Here is a 16,924-nt window from a genome sequence, read left to right as displayed (position 1 = left end):
GCATGTAACCAAGTTGTCATTTTCTCTTCACAGTTGACAGATCCTTTCAGACCTATGCTAAGGGTAAGAAAGCTTCTTCTAGAGCTGTTTTGCAACCTCTGTTTGACTCCCTGCGGGTTGAAAACACAAATCCATTCCCAGGAAGCAAGCCCCAGAAACCCTGGCATCAAACGTTGGGTTGGCCGTGGCCGGGTCCTTCAGGTCGCGTGACTGAGAACGGCCAAAACTGCGAGGCCTGGAGCGCTGCAGGGAGCCGGGCCACTGAGGGAGAGCGGACGGAGGAAGCGCTCCCCCGGGCGAGAGTGTGGTTGGCGTTGCTGCTGGGAGTCTTGTTGGGTGGGACGAGGAGGGGCACGTGGAGGAGGACTGAAGCTCCGGGCAGAAGTTAGGGTTCCAGCACGTCCTCCTGTCTCTTCGGCATCCGCACTCTGTACTTAATGTGGGTCCCTCCACCTCGGCCGGCGGCCGCCTCATTCTGCAGGAGGTAGCGTCGACCTTCACAGCCACCCAACCCGCTCCCCTGGCGCAGAAGGGGGCTACCGCAGGCGTTCGCCTGGTTTCGTCCTGTGTGGCCTGGAGGGTGGCCAAGGGATGACCTCGAATAGACGGGACTGACTTGGGTGGGGGTGGGGCGGGGTGAAGGGTGGATGGTCGGTTGGAAGATGGATGGAGAGATTTCCTGCTGTCCTCAAGTCGTTTCTGGTGCACGTAACCAGATAATTCCGGTTCTCTGATGACTGTGTCATCACGTAGCTGATTTCGGATGATCCGTCGTTTCACTGCGGGAGAACTGACCCAGACTTGGACTTGAGTCTGCGTTTCACAAACAGCTCCTTAACGTAGACACCAGAAGCGTCCGCCCCTGGCCAATGTAGGACTGGGCAGTTTCTTCCCGCGCCCCTTAGAGTCCCCGAACCCATGTTTGGAGCGGACGAGTAGGTTACAGCAAGAATCCAAACGGACGGGCAAGAGGCGGTCCCCCCAGTCCGGGTGGTATGACAACGCACTCGGTTACTGCTCTGCTCGGAAACCAAGACGTGAGCAGATCACGAGAGAGACACGGGGCGACCCTCTGGCAGACGGGACAACTGCGGAGGCCCAGGGCACAGGCAGGAACCAGCGCTCTCCTTTGTTCTCTCCTCGCTTGGGGACGAACAGCGCCCACCAACACGACTGGGCCGAGGACTCCTAGCGGAGAACTGGTGGGAACTGGGCTCCAGAACAAATGTGCATTTCTTTGTTCCGCCCCCGGAGAGGACGCAGCAGCACTGGGGGAGGTTACCCAGGGTCTTCTGTCGCCTCCTTGTTCGGAGCGATTCACAGCCACTCACTAATTAGCTCCTCTGAGCAGCCGATTTGCATCGTGGCAAATCGTTAAGTAGGGCTTCCCGCTCTCGCAGGTCTGCCAGCTGGCGCCGGAAAAGAAAGACACAAAGTGGGGCTCGGGCTTTTGCCATCTTGTCCCTGGTAACCGGGGAGGTCCCCGTCGAGTAGGGTTTAGGGAGCAGTGGCTGCTGGCTGGGCTCCGCACGCCCCGGGGCTGAGAGAGGCTTGGGGGGCACTGAGCCCTCTTGTTCCTGAGAAGGAGCCTCTGCAGCCCAGAGCCGCTGGAAAGCTTTGGCGAAGTTAGAGATGGTTTTCTCTGCGAGGTCTTCCTGCTGACCACCTTGCTCTTTCTTGTTCCAGAAACCAGGAAAGTGGTGTGCTATGCACGTTCACATCGCCTGGCAGATCTACCACCACCAACAGAAGGTCAAGGTCAGTCTCGTGGGCCTCGTCCGGCGGGGGATGGGGCAGGGGCGAGGGGGGCCCTGCGGGTGTGCGACCCCCTGACAGAGGAGGCATTCCGACAGCTTCTAATGACCTGCGGGCAGGAAGGATCAAGTCTCGTGGAAACACCATTGGGAAACCTTACTGTGAATTTGGGAAACCTAATGACTAAACGAGCTGGTAACTCCCTGGTGGTGTATCTTTCTAGATGATTTTGTCATTGTGTCCATCCAAAGAGCTTCAACATAGATTAAATCCTGGGGCAGGGAACGAAAAGGGTTTGATAATCTCATTATAACAACCAAGTGTGTGTTTATATAAAAAAATGCTTAGTATCTGGGAGGAACTACACGTGCAAAGTGGTGATTTCTGTAAGATTCAGTGCATTCTTTGCTCCGTGTGCCTTTGAAAAGCGAAAAGCGGACCCCCCCCCCCCCCATGACGCTGCTGAACTTCCATCAGCAATGCGTAGCACAGAGAAGTCTCTTCTAGAAGCAGCGTCCTAGTCCACACTGCCATCCAACACGCCCGGTAGTCCTCTCCGTGACCAGGGACAGAGGTTAGCGTTCGCTCAGTACCACTCTGACCCATTACCCTGTCTGTCTGCAGAATATTTTGCCTAAACTTCGGTATTTTCATCGCACAGATGAATACAGTTGTGTTTTCCAGGCATTTGTGACATAACAGGGACTAGGTCAAGGGCCTCCTGCAGGTAACCAGACTAGGCCTCGCTGGCTGACTTGGGGACCAGAGTAACGGATGAGTCCAGATTTTACTGTGTGGCCACTTAGCGTCTGGGTAACTGCGCCAAGAAAAATGGGAGAAAACAACCAATCGAGTAATTCCAAGCACTCAGTGCTAACAGCATTTGGGGGAGCCCCCATGAGCTTAAGAAAAGAGACCACTAGGTAAAGGAGAGCCGGTCATCGCAGAATGTTTGGTTTTTTAATGATTTAAAAAAAAAAAAGCCAACCTAGTTAGGGGTGCCTGGGGGGCTCAAGTCAGTCAAGTGTCTGCCTTCGGCTCAGGTCATGATCTCGGGGTCCTGGGCTCGAGCCTCCCGGCGGGCTTCCTGCTCAGCGGGGAGCCGGCTTCTCCCCCTGTCCCTGCCCCCACTCATGCTCTCTCTTACTCTCTCTCACTCGTAAAAAAAATTAAAACCAACCTAGTGAAGAGTTAAAAAGCCAGTAAACGAGGTCCCTAAGATACTTGCATTTGGTGCCACGTACCTGGCCCCTCGCCTAAGCTCCGGTCAGTGGGTTTTGCTCACTCGTGCGTCACTGTTGGGCGAGGTTTAGTCAGAGACGCTGGCCCGGCTTCGCGGGCAGACGGTGCGCTCGGAGGGCGACGAGGTGTTGGAGCTCAGTTCAACTCGCTGTTTGTCCTGGACGTTGTGGCCGGCCGAGCGGTAGTAAGACACGTCCTCCCTGTAGCTCCGCTGCTTACAAGCGGTGAAGGATGTTGTCTCTGCCACTTCCGCAGCAGCTTCTCGGTGAAGGCGACCGCGGTGGCTGAGTTTCCTTCTGTCAGTTCCGTTAGGAAGACCTCGTGCCCGCGGGGAGGCTGCTCCCCCCGCCTTCCCAGCAAACTCCCCGGGACCCCCAAGCTCCACTTGGCTTCATGGGCCTGACTTGTGGTTAATGGAACCGAGCTGTGGGCCGTGCACTATCAGCACGAACAGTGGGGCGACCGAGTTAAAGGGGGCGCGTGAAAGAGGTTTACAGCTTCACAGTGCATCAGAAGCTCCGGTCTGGGCCTGGGCCGTTGCTTTCCAGCGGAGCTGGGACGAGCTCCATGTGGGTTTGAGCAGAGGTTGCATCACGGTCCCCTTTCTCGGGGCTGTTCCTTTCCTCCCCTTTTAGTGCCCCTCCCGCAAGCGTGTCCGGAAGGAGCGGACCTCCTGCAGACGCCCTGTTCCAGGGTCGAGGACACCCCTCTGCGGTGGCTGGGGGGGCATATCCGCGTGCGGGCAGGAGCGCGCCGTGTGCTTCCGCAGGGCGTCGCTTCCAGCCCCGAGCGCCCAGGCCACGGTTAGGTTTTGAGCGGGGCTGGCGGGTCAGCACGATGGCGGCTTTCTCTTGTCTCTGATGCTCACAGGCTCGCTCGGCTGCCTCGCTGCTCACTCCCTGGTACACAGCGCGGAGAGGGACGCGTTTAGGGCGGACGTGAGGGAGTCTGAGGGGGCGCGGGCCCCGGCGGTCGGTCGGCGAGCATCAATCCAGGCGGCGCGACTGGAGGAGACCGTCAGAAGCAGGCGCGGGGCCGCGAGGGACGGGCCTGCGGGCGGCGGGGGCGGGCGGCTAGTGCGCAGAGGCGGAGAGCCGGGAGCAGCTGGCTGAGTGTTCACCTGGGGCGTCCGTGTTCAAGAATGACACAGGGTAGAGGACCGAGGAAATGAGGAGCTCGACTCCGCGGCCTTCGAGGGAGGGACTGGGAGGAGCTTGAGGGAGGGAGAGAGAAATGAGCGAACACAGAGCGACGCCGCTGCCGCCCACGGTTCAGAGCAAGAGGAGCTCTCGACGGCTCCCTGGACTGGGCCGATGACCTCTTCCTCGGGTGGTCATCGGGCAGCGGCAGGCGAAGCCCCACCCCCTGCGATCAGTGAACATCCCCACTTTGTTTCTGCTGGTTTGGGGTGTTCTGTTCTTAAGAAACAACAGTGATCATTTGGAAAGGAGCGCGTGGGCGTGCAGTTACTCACGTACGGCGATCTGTTAGAGGACAGCAAAGAGCCATTAACAGTTAATTTACACAGATTATTCACGCAGAATTCCTAATGAAATGAGCTTTAAAACACTGTCATTTAAAAACTTGCCAAAGTGGGGCCTTGACAGCAGATAATGAACTCGTTCGGAGTAAGTAGGATACGGTTTCATTCCTCAAGCCGCACGACCTCGAAGACCGCTCGCAGGCCCCGTCCAGTGCCAGGCCCCACTGGCCCCCAGGGGCTGACCTATCCTGGGTGCGTGCGGGTGAGACGGTGTGTGGGTCGCTCTTCCCACCGCGCCCGTGAGCTTGAGCCCGACTCGAGCACCGCGCCCGCGCACACTATTCTGCCTCCTCTGGCGGCCGCTGCTGCTTCGCCCACCTCGGTCTTTCCCGCCGCTCCTCCTGGGTCTCATGTTTTCCTCTTCCCCTTGCTGCTTCAGAAACAGATGCAGTCAGACCCGCATAAGCTGGACTTCGGATTGAAACCCGAGTTCCTGAGCCGCCCTCCGGGCCCCAGCCTCTTTGGAGCCATCCACCACCCCCATGACCTGGCCCGGCCTTCAACTTTGTTCTCTGCCGCTGGTGAGTTCCAAGCGCGGGGGGAAGAGCAGGGATGCGAGTTCACAGGTGCCTGTTTGTGCTCTGGGCCACTGCCGCGTCCCTCCCTTACGAAAATGCTGTTTGTGCCGGCGCTCAGGGCAACCCCAGTGCATCAGAGAGATGGACCCTTCACTGACACGCCCTCTCTCATTAAGGAAGGAAAAAAGATCATCGTTCTCCTTGGGGACTCAGACTGCTTTGGCTCATTTTTTGCTTCTGTGTTAAACCAGAATAACTCATGATCTGATCGAGAAAGATCAGAAAGCTTACAAGGCACATCGATAGGCAGCGGTGCCAGGAACTGTATAAGGATGTGGCTCTCCTTACACCTGGTGCCCACAGCGCTCGGTCACTCTCCGCTCCACGGGGCTTGGTCGCGCTGTTTTCCCAAGAGTCGGAGGGCTGAGAAAGCAGAGTAAGACAGCGGCCGCTGGTGTGTCTGCGGTGCAAGGGGGTCAGCCCGCGGGTGGCTGGTGTTTCCGGCTGTGGAACGTAGTGCCGTTGCCTGCGTGTTTGTACCGATGCAGAAAGCTTGCAGGACGGAGCATACACACCTACGTGGTCTGTTGGTTCACAGCTGAGATTACACATTCTCGAACGCCCGAGGGATATGCCAGAGTGGGGGTGGTGGGGGCCGGCGGTCACCCCTTTCCTCTCCAGGTGCGTACACACGAGGGGCAGTGGCCATAAGGACTCTCAGAAAGCAAGAGCACTCACTCCTCTCGGTATCAGAGGTTCCCTATCCTTCAGTCCTCAAGCCTTTGGGCCGCACAGAGCCGGGCACAGAGCTCCGCTCGGGAGTCCTTGCCCATGGCCTGGGGCTGACCCACTGTGCTAAGTTGAATTTATTCTTCTGGACATAAATATTCACTGGGCTCCGCTTCTGGTCCTTTTGGGAACAAGTTTCACATCCATCCTGCCGGCTGCCCTCCCAGGCTTTTTATCCAAGACTCCTTGGTTGACCTGAGGCTCTTGCGTTCAGAAAGAGGGAGACTCCCCATCGCAGGAAAGCATCATGATAAAGGGTCTTGCTGCCAAAGCCAGTGAATCACCCCTGAGGCTGGATGGAATTTGCTAAGGTCTCAGGTTTTTCTCTGTCAGTTCTGTCTGGGGACATATTTGAAGGCTTTGTTACCATGGCACCTAGGCCCTGAGACGAGCTCCGGGAAGAGCAATTTTTGGAGAAAAATAGAGAGATTTCTCCCTGCCTTCCGTTGGAGCCAAGCGATCAGTTGGCTTCTTTTGCTTCAATAATTCTGGAACTGCCAGGCCCCCCGGGGGCCCCAGGCTGAGCGAAGCTCCCATCTTCATCGAAGCGTTAATTAGCGTGTACTACACAGAGACAGTGCGGCCAGATTTGCATTCAGCCCGCAACACTGTTACCACCTGATGACACGCTGGGCTGTGTTCTCGGGCCAGAGCCGGACTATCATTTGGGCACGGCCCCCACGGAGGCCAAGCCAGCATCTAGGCGGACAGAGAGCTCCTCCCCTGCCCTGTGGCTTCCTCCACACCCGAGGCCCCACAGCGGTGCAAGGGACAGCAATCCGGAACATAAATCGAGTTCGTAGGGTGTGGGGAGGGACCACTGCGTGCCTCCACTTAATCTGCTTTCCCAGGGGAACTTACACTTGTTTATAGGAACTTAGCCAACGTGCAAGACACTGTGGGGTGTTTTTAGGCTGTTCGTCGAGGCCCCGCGTATATATCCACCTGGAAGGTCCTCTTTTTTAGTCTAAGCAATATTGGATTTTGTGCCCAAATGGCATTTTGGTGACCCTTGCAGCCGGTGTGTGTAACTCGCGCACACGTGTTCCGCTTCTGTTGGGAACTCAGGCCGACATCCGCGCGAGAGGTGAGGTCAGCAGAGCCCGGCCAGTCAGGTCTCCGAGCCGAGCCTGCTGCCCCGCCAGCGTGTCTCCCCGGCTCGCGGCTGCCCCGTTAACAAGCCAGTCGGATGCCCTCGCCTCGTACGAGCGTCGTCCTGCTTCCCAGGCGCACACCCCTCCCCCTCTCCCCTTCCCCACCTTCCTCCGGGACGAGGACGATGCGGCCCCTAAACACATGTTGTTCAGGCAGACTATGAAACACTGGAGGACGGAGAAACCAAAGAAGACCACTGACCTTGAACGGAGGTCCCTGTCGGGCAGATCGGGTCCGTTAGCAGATGGCCGGTGTCCACAGATGTAGGACTAGAGTGGCTTTCTGGCCCCGGAGCTGCCTGGAGGATTTCATTGCTTGTACCTGATGGAGCTCATGGTCCCGCAGGCCCAGGCCTTTCAGATGGTCTCGGGACCACCAGCACAGTCCTCAGGGAAGGGGCTCTGCGCCACCCAGACACACTGCTCCTGGGCCAAGAATTAGGAAATACAGTTTCTAGAACAAGTTTCTCCGAGTGAAAGACTTGCCTCCCAACATGCTCTGTGCAGAAAGTATCCCATGGCCAGATGTCCCCCTTTCAGAAGACAAGTGAGCCCGGGAATGTATGAACGGCTCTGGAGGTCCCTCAGGGAAGAACCCAACACTTCGTGCCTTGGCATCTGACCCCCAGCTTGCTTGGTTATAGAACCGGCCCCCACCCCGCCCCACCTTGTGCGGCCTCTGCAGGCTTCTAACGCTGTGCGCCCGTGTCTTCTCAAAGGGATACCTTCTTTGGGCGGCGGCCAGCCCAGCTTGGAAGGAGACCATGACTTCTCCAGCTAACATAAAACATGTCGTCCCCCGGCACATTGCCTGGATGGACTTCGGCCACGTCCTTGTTTCAACATATTCACCCCCGTTTTCTCATGGGGCCCTTCGGCCGCTGGGAGCGTGGTAGGAGTTGGCTTTCTGGGAAATCTGATTCTGTTGTGTTTGACTTTCCAGGTGCTGCACACCCAACTGGGACCCCTTTTGGGCCACCCCCCCACCACAGCAACTTCCTTAACCCTGCCGCTCACCTGGGTAAGTTGCCATCGGCGATGGGAAGCGACACGTGTCTCACCAAAACCTTGGTTTGCCGCGCTCCCTCCGTGCTTCTTGGCGGGTTGGCCGTGGTCCTAGACACCCCGGTGACTACGCAGGGCCATGATGGGTTCGTGGAGAAGTTTGACGGCCGGCCCTCCGTCCTCAGGATCTCAGTACCTCTGACACCACGGTCTTAAAGTAGGGGCTGTGTGCTCGGTCGTGATGCCGTCTGAGGCGACAGAGCAGTGGGAAGGAGCCGTGCCCCCATGTGCCCAGCGATCCGTGTATACAGTAGCCTGTACCTGCCCGCTGGGGTGAGATGGTGAACTCCCTCTGCCTGTCCACCTCTGGGAGGAGGAAGAAAAGGCAAGATGATGTAACGAGGAAGTGTTCCGTGCGGTTTCTTAGTCCCCTCGGGTTTCACTGCGCATCTGCCTTTTCCTAGCAAGGGTGCATGCTCTAGTGTGGCCTCTGTTTTCTAAGTATTTCCTGCGCGTGTACAGGCAGGCGTATAGGCAGTGGCACGCGACAACGGGGTGTCTCCACAGATGCGCCTGCACCATTTCGTCACTGGGAGCCTTACTCCTAGAGCCCACAGAGTACTTTCCCCGAGGAGGGAGAACAGGGCAGGAGGGTGTCCTAGAGCACTGTGCCCAGACCCAAATGCAGTGAGACCCTCTGCGCGACCAGGGACGGATCAGGTCCGCGTGTAGAGAGGGCAGGGCCCCACATCGCCTTCCCACGCCCGGGAAGCTCTTGCCCTCCACTCACCCCAGTCCTGCAACCGTTTCCTCCTTCCCGATCTGTCCGCAGAGCCTTTTAACCGTCCGTCTACGTTCACTGGCCTCGCAGCGGTTGGTGGCAACGCCTTCGGGGGACTCGGAAACCCTTCAGTTAGTGAGTACCTCTGGCTTTTTAAAAATCCGCCTCAGACTGTGTGTCTCCTTGGATCTGTCTATGGCTCAAGACCTTTCTAGCTAGAAGGAAACTGTCCTCGTGGGAAACAGATGAGGTCGTATCCAGAGAAGCTGGCCTCAGCAGCGAAGTCGGAGGGAAGGGTGCAGGTTTCAGGGGACAGTTTCAGGGGAACCCCGCTGGTCCTGTGTGTCCCTGATCAAACTCCATACAGTCACTTGAGCTCAGTCCCCACCACGTTCCATCCCTACCCTCCGGGACTTTAGCTGTGGCTCCCAGTGGACGGGGAAACCACTCTTCCTCCGCCTCACCTTTGGCACCAGTGGCACTGAGAAAACTACCAAAAATGGCAGGAAAACCACCCTGGGCTGAGGCTAGCCCAGCATTTTGTCCTCTGTCATCTGGGAGGATCGTGTCATTTTCTACCAAAAAGTATCTCGAGTGGGAAAAGAGGCGTAACACGGGCTCATTTTCGAGTCACCGAAGGCTCAGCCCTTGTCTTTGGTGCTGTCCGTTTGTCACGGCCTGAAACGCAGCCCTACGGGTGCCCTCCCAGTGTCGTCCTGTGCGGAGACCTTATGTGTCTGTCCGGGTCCACTGCCGGCTGGGCTTGACGACCTGTTTCCGTCCACTAATGCTGTGGGGATAGTGGCGGTCCCGTTGGCGGGGCTGTGGGGCAGGGAGGAGCCGGGAGGCACCGCTGCGATGGGTGTTGTTCACAAGAGGACCCCCTTCCGCATGCCGGGGGCTCCTGCATGCACAGACGTGTTCGATTGGGCGCTCTTGGCACCTGTCCGGCCCCTTTCCTCCTGAGTCCTCCCCCTCCCGCCCCGTCGGCTTGGGTTAGAGAGCGAGAGCCTTGAGCTGCCTCTCCAGGGTGGGGCGAGCGTCCCTCTAATGAGTCTGTTGATCTCCTTTCCTTTTCCAGCTCCCCATAATATGTACTCATTTTAACTCTGAGTGCTGTTAGAAGTTTTGGGGTAAGTACCTTCATTACAGCGGATTATATGATTTCTCTTAAACCTTTTTGTTTTCCACTTCACCATTTCAGCACCCAACTCAATGTTCGGCCACAAGGATGGCCCCAGTGTGCAGAACTTTAGCAACCCTCACGAACCCTGGAACCGGCTCCACCGCACGCCTCCGTCGTTCCCGACCCCTCCGCCCTGGCTGAAGCCAGGGGAGCTGGAGCGTAGCGCGTCCGCTGCAGCTCATGACAGAGATAGAGATGTAGATAAACGAGACTCCTCCGTTAGTAAAGATGACAAAGAAAGGTACGGAAAGAACCCGCTCTCGAGTCCCACTGGGGGAGCCCGCTGTGCGCCCAGGAAGGCCGTGCCCCTGCCCCATCCCAGCCTCGTGCTCCGGCGGGCCGTGTGGCCCCCAGTCCAGGCTCGGCCCCGGGCCAGCCCCGCAGTCCCCGAGCGCACCCCCTCGGCCCCCTAGAGCACCGCCCCGTAGGCTATGACCACAGCGCAGCGAGAGCGCCCCGACTCAGACACAGACCCGCCCCGAGAAGCTGCGAGGTCCCCGCGAGCGCTAGTGTGCCCCAGCAGAACTCTCTCTCTCTCTGAGACAGCGAGCTGGAGCTCCGGACCCAACACACACAGCATGAATCAACACCATATTTGCTTTCAAGTTCGTGCAGTCCATTAAATCATCCATAGGTTTTTTTTTTTCCTGTCTCTTTCCCTCTCTTTCTTTTTGTTTGCTTTTAGAAAGTCACGTTTGCATCGTTTCATCATATTTTTCTCAAGTTTTGTTCAAACCCCAATCCCGGGCTCACAGAGGACGAGTAGAAGTTTGCTAACCTAGATGCCGAGGAGCGTCCGTACGCGTTCCCGGTGTGGGTTTTGCTTTGCCAGTGGGGAAGTTACTTTGACTAACCGTGTTTTCAGCTCTGGACTTGGTAACCCGTGCCTGTAGCAGGAATCGCCTTAAGGAGGAAAAGGTCTTAGGGTATTTTCGCGGAAGAATGTCCTGGGCATTCTCAAGCAAGCGTCCCTCTGTTTTCTTGCTGTAGGCGGTTTTCCTCCTGCTCAGACTGCGAAGCAGGGAAAGACCAGATACGCTCGGCAGGAAAATCCCTACCGGCGCTCTCCCTTGGGTACTTGGGTCTCAAACAGGATCCAGATCGTTGATTTCCCTTACTGGGTGTGGGGCGCGTGTGTGTGCATACATGCCCATAGTGATTTAAAAGGATTCACTTTCACAGACCCTAAGTGGGTCAGATTAGCCTGTCCTCCTCACTCTCGCTGATGCGGTCTTAGAAAAGACAACGACACATTTTCCTTCAAGACCGTGTGTTCGAGCTCAGACAGCGGGAGGACCACTCGGGGCGGTCAGCTCTCCGCTGTGAACCGCCGGGGCCCGGACGGGCGCTCTCTCGGGGCCGCCTGTCGGTGACAGAAGATGGTGAGGCAGCAAACCTTCTCGCGTCCTTCTTGATGGGCCCAAACGGCCTTTGGACTCCAGTCCGGAAACGTGATAAAACACGCTTGTTTATGCTAACCTTCTAAAGATGCCCCGCTTCCTGGCCTCCATGTTGGCTAGAAACCGCCTTTGTAGGGGAACCCCCTTCCTGCTCTCGCGCCCCTCTGCCTTGGGAGCTGGGAGCCAGCAAGGTGCCTTGCCCCGGCCTCAGCCCAGTCTGTCTTGCGACTGTCCCTGAACGTGCCCTCGTCCTGTCGGCCTCGTGGTCCTTCTGTGCTCAGCATCCCGTGCCCCGGACACTTCAGCCCCCGTCCCAGGCAGGCCGCTAAGATCCTTCTTCCACGTGTCCACTCCCAGATGCCCTCAGAATGGTTCTCCACTTATGCCCTGAGGCCCGGGGACCCTCCTTTTCCTACCGGCTTTCCTCCATCTTCTCCCCAGATTTCCACCTTGTCCCTCCTGAGGCACAAGTGCCGTTTGCAACCCATGAGCCCCGAACTCGTGGTTTCCCTTCAGAGCCCCTCCCGGGCTGCCTCTTGCAGGGCCTCTGAGCCTGCGTCCTTTGCTCTGAGACAGTTCACTCGTCCTCATGTCTGGAGTTTGAAGCTCCTGTCACGTTCGCGTCAGACGCTTCCTCCCTCCGGCTTAGTGTCGCAGAAGTGGCAGAAAGGTCGTCTTCGTGTTTGGGCTGCTCAGGCGTTTCTGCTCCACACTAAATGATCCCAGTGGTCGAGACCCGTGGGCTGTGTCGCCAGAGCACTGTTACCGTCCCCACTGGTCCACGTGCACTTGCCGAAAACCCTTCCTCTGTGGTCTTAACGGACCATGTGACTCTTACATACAGAATTATTCCCCTCGGGCCCCCACGCACCCTCATGCCCAGCACTTCGCCCCCTAAGGCGTCCTCTGACATCTCGGTGAGTAGGGTCAGGATGGCCGGCTCTGCTGGGCACAGGGCGCACCCGGCAATCGCAGGCACCAGACCCAAGCCCGTCCTCCTCACACCACCATCTCATTGGCAGCCCCTCGCCAGGCCGGCAGGCCCGCTTCATCGGCTTCTCTGTTTGCTTCTCTCTTCCTCAGGGAAAGCGTTGAGAAGAGACACTCCAGCCACCCTTCACCAGCACCCGTCCTCCCGGCGAGCGCCCTGGGACCTAACCGTAGCTCCGCTGAACAGATCAGGGGTCATTTGAACACTGAGGCACGTGAGAAAGACAAATCCAAAGAGAGGGAGAGAGACCACTCGGAGTCCCGCAAGGACCTGGCCGCCGACGAGCACAAGGCGAAGGAAGGCCACCTGCCCGAGAAGGACGGCCACGGCCACGAGGGGCGAGCTGTGGGCGAAGAGGCCAAGCAGCTAGCCCGGGTGCCGTCGCCCTACGTGCGGACCCCCGTGCTGGAGAGCGCCAGGCCCAACAGCACCTCCAGCCGCGAGGCCGAGCCGCGCAAGGGCGAGCCGGCCTATGAGAACCCCAAGAAGGGCTCGGAGGTCAAGGTGAAGGAGGAGCGCAAGGAGGACCACGACCTGCCTCCAGAGGCCCCACAGACCCACCGGCCGTCGGAGCCGCCGCCTCCGAGCTCCTCGTCCGGCGTGCACCCGGGGCCCCTGGCGTCGATGCCCATGACAGTAGGGGTGACCGGCATCCACCCCATGAACAGCATCAGCAGCCTGGACAGGACGCGCATGATGACTCCCTTCATGGGCATCAGTCCCATCCCGGGCGGAGAGCGGTTCCCATACCCTTCTTTTCACTGGGACCCCATACGGGACCCGCTGAGGGATCCCTACCGAGAACTTGACATTCACCGCAGAGACCCGCTGGGCAGGGACTTCCTGCTGAGGAACGACCCCCTCCACCGTCTCTCGACCCCCCGGCTGTACGAAGCCGACCGCTCCTTCAGGGACAGGGAGCCTCATGACTACAACCACCACCACCACCACCACCACCACCCGCTGTCTGTGGACCCTCGGCGGGAACACGAGCGCGGGGCGCACCTGGACGAGCGGGAGCGCCTGCACGTGCTCCGGGAGGACTACGAGCACACGCGGCTGCACTCAGTGCACCCCGCCTCCCTGGACGGGCACCTGCCGCACCCCAGCCTCATCACGCCGGGGCTCCCCAGCATGCACTACCCCCGGATCAGCCCCACGGCGGGCCACCAGAACGGACTGCTCAACAAGACGCCTCCGACGGCCGCGCTGAGCGCGCCCCCGCCGCTCATCTCCACGCTGGGGGGCCGCCCCGTCTCGCCCCGCAGGACTACTCCTCTGTCCGCAGAGATGAGGGAGAGGCCCCCTTCCCACACCCTGAAGGACATCGAGGCTCGGTAAGGACAGCAGGGCCCGAGCGAGGACGGAGAAGCCCCACACCCACACGACGCCAGACTTGAGAGAGGGAGGGAGGGAGAGCTAGAGAGGACGGACCGCTGCCACGGACTGGGGGCCGCGCGCCCCCGCCTCCTCCCCTTGTAAAAAATGTATAGACTCCGTGCAGATTTTGAAATGTTTTTTGTATATTCTATGTTGAAATTTTTCAGATCTTTTAGCCAAGTCCGATGTTCTCACGTCCCTAACTCTTTCGGTTTCTCGTATAAAACTTTGTTGATTTGAACCAAAACAGCGAAGATGGCATACACACCCGGCACGGTGGTGACTGTGGGGGGAGGCGGCAGCGGCGCCCGCGGTGCGGTCCGGTCCGGCGCGCGGAGCTCCCGCAGATGAGAAGGGGAGGCCGTGTACATAGTCCTGTAAAGAAACGTTGCTTCGGGAGCTCAAGGTTCATATATGCAAAGGGTAAGATGAAAGCTTTACTGTGTACAAATGTAAATAGATACAGAGTAAGTAACCTAATACATTACTACTTCTTCAAATGTGCTATCTGCAGACTTACTACCCGCGAGCGGTCGGCTGCGGCCGCGTTCCCACGTGTTAGAGACAGCTAAACCCTTCAACTATGCAATGAATGTCAGGGCTTCTCTCGAAAGCCCTCTTGACTCAAAGGAGCCTTTTCAAACCCATTTACGACATCCTTAAGGTCATATTTTCCCTGAACAAGCGCTCACGTGATAGGACTGTTTTCCTTGCGTGTTTCTTCAAACGGAGAAACCTCCTATTATGCGGATCGGACCCCAGGCCGAAAACGTGGCTTCCGAAGTGGTGGCCTGTGGGCCGTGGCGGTGGGGGCGCGGGAGGGAGGGGGCGGGGAGAGCGAGGGCAGCGCAGCCGGTGCCAGGGGAGGATGGAGGTTGTCAGATGCCAAAATCAGGGGACACAGGCCGCCAGCACCTCGTCATCAGTCACGTGATTTCACACACACACCCCCCCCCCCCATGGGAGCCACGCATTTGTTTTGTTTTGTTTTTAGCGTGTCCCATTTCCTCTCTGCACACAGCCTCCTCGTTTGCGGATGAGGTGGGATCCCACCCAAACAAATCCTGAAAGAAAGCTTCGCGTTTTCTCAGATGATGGATATGTTTCTCACTGTACTCAGTAGCTGGGGGACCGAAGGGGCGTGTCTGCCCCCGTGACTCGCGGCGCTCCCGTGGGTCGGGAGGTCTGGAAGGAGCCGGAACAGGTGGGGCCGGCCCCGCCACAGAGAGGCGCAGAGGGTGAACAGTGGCAGAGACCAAGTCCTGTGTGTGCGTGTGGTTTTGAGTTCGCATCGACCTTAACGTGTCTTCATAATACTTTTATAATACATTAAGCCTCTTGTCTACATATTTGGAGAGAATATGACTTTACTAGCAGAGAAATACACTATATCTTGTCTACCGGACTGTAAATTATATGTATGAAATAAAACTAGTGCCATTGGGTCTTCTAGTATATTAAAGTGCTATCTGATGTTGTTATCCTGTTTTTGCAAAAAAGAAAAAAAAGTTAACTACAGACCATTGTTTCTAATAAGCAGAGAGATCTATTTTAGTAGTAAACTGAAGGTTTAGTGGTGAGTTTCAGATTTTGTGAACTCCAGCTGTTGTGCAGTGGGTTTTTTTTTTTTGGTTGGGTTTTTTTGTTTGGGGTTTTTTTTTTTCCTTGGTTTTTTAGTTTTGTTTTGGGTTTTTTTTTGTTTTGTTTTTTAACAACAACTTTAAAAAAAAATCCGAGGGATATGAACACTGGAACTGTAGTGGTAGCTTTCAGTCTTGTAAAGAGATTGTTCTATACAGACCTTTTTGCTGTTTATCCTGTATGTAATAAAGTCCTTCCTAGACCCTATGTGAAAAGACCCGTGAAAACCGACTGACTCTTCAGCATGTTCCCATCGATGGAGCCTTCTTGTGTAATGTAAACTGTGCCATGTTATTAAAAAATGTGAACCAAGCCTCCAGGTGCTTGTGTGTGTGACAGCCATCGTTCCCCTAGGGAAGAAGCCACACGTGCAAGACCGGGCTCTCGCAGAGAAAGGCCTCGAACCCAGCCCAAGCGAGGACACCAGGCTGACCCGCGGGGGCCGGTTGCCCTCCCTCACGTACTCGGCCGCCCGCCGATCAGCTTCTGTAAACCTTGGCGGCCCCCACCACGACATGTGGATCTCACGTTCTTTCTGTTTCTCATTCTTTTCATTTCCGGGACGGTCCAGGCAAAACACTGCTCGGTCTTGGGAAGAGACCGGTGGATGGCGCAGGTGGTGGGTCGGGGGGCACCCCAGGCCCAGCTCGGAGCTCCGTGGTGGTGTCACCTGCTCCGGTGACAGAGCCGACTTTGGGGCCTTTCACGACAGTCTCTGCTCACGCGTTCCCTGGCGTTTCAGTCTGTGGACTCGGTGGCTTGAATGTGACCTTCCAGGCCTTCCTTGTATTTCCTTCCTGTCTCAATTCCTCTGTGTCTTGTTGAACGACCCGGCCTCTCCCTCCTCCCTTCGCAGACGTTTCCCCTCTTCCGCCCTCTAAATTCCCGTTTTGTTTTTTTCAAGATGTAAAAAAATGTTAATTTTTTGTCATGTCGGCCTCATGAAATTGTTCAGACAAGACCTGTTTGGACCGGTGTTTGTTCTCTTTCTGGGAAGGCGCGGGAGCGGCCCAGGTTAGCGGGATGCGGGCGGCTGCTGTCTGGGGCTTAGACACAGTTTGTGGCCGGGGAGCGCCGTGGACTCACCCATGGCGGGGCGGGGGGAGGCACAGGAAGACCATGCAGGTCAAGGGACCCGGGCTTGCAGGCCTAGAAAGGCAACAGTGGGCAGAGCCATAGAGACCCACTCCCTTAGCTCTGCTTGCCCGCTAACGCCCACCTCCTGGACCAGAAGGACGACGAGGGGATTGGAAAACGCGACAAACACTGATTTCCCAAATCGGACCATACACAGGATCCTGCCACCGCCCCCCAAACTCTGCGGCGTCTGGATGGGGAGCCCGGCCAACTTCACTGCCTCCCGCTCCCTGTGGGCCGTGCCCCGCCCACCTGCAGTGTCGGAGCCCAGAGGACTCAGGCTTTCCCGTCCGTCCCTGGGGCTCTGTGCATCTCCACCATCTCTAATTGCACTCAGTACCCCGGCACTGATGGGGACTGGCACCCATGTGATTTCCTGCTAACCTATAGACGCTCTAATTA

General features: G+C 57.5%; 1 protein-coding gene across 10 annotated transcripts in view; it reads left to right on the top strand.

The window, feature by feature from the left end:
- Window positions 1-14,244, top strand: part of AUTS2 (activator of transcription and developmental regulator AUTS2) — a 1,101,696-nt gene extending 1,087,452 nt beyond the window's left edge. For all 10 annotated transcript variants that reach the window (XM_047714565.1, XM_047714568.1, XM_047714567.1 and 7 more), the window contains 7 exons: window positions 34-63; window positions 1,687-1,758; window positions 4,920-5,061; window positions 7,945-8,022; window positions 8,839-8,922; window positions 9,992-10,214; window positions 12,457-14,244. In XM_047714565.1, coding sequence (XP_047570521.1) covers window positions 34-63; window positions 1,687-1,758; window positions 4,920-5,061; window positions 7,945-8,022; window positions 8,839-8,922; window positions 9,992-10,214; window positions 12,457-13,705 — 1,878 coding nt within the window. In that variant the 3' untranslated portion in view covers window positions 13,706-14,244. The remainder of the gene's footprint in view (window positions 1-33; window positions 64-1,686; window positions 1,759-4,919; window positions 5,062-7,944; window positions 8,023-8,838; window positions 8,923-9,991; window positions 10,215-12,456) is intronic.
- Window positions 14,245-16,924: the final 2,680 nt, after the last annotated feature.

Source organism: Lutra lutra, chromosome 18 (assembly GCF_902655055.1).
Source record: "Lutra lutra chromosome 18, mLutLut1.2, whole genome shotgun sequence".
NCBI classification, from domain to species: Eukaryota; Metazoa; Chordata; class Mammalia; order Carnivora; family Mustelidae; genus Lutra; species Lutra lutra.
Note: the sequence above shows the minus strand (reverse complement) of the source record. Positions and strands in the feature narration are given on the sequence as shown.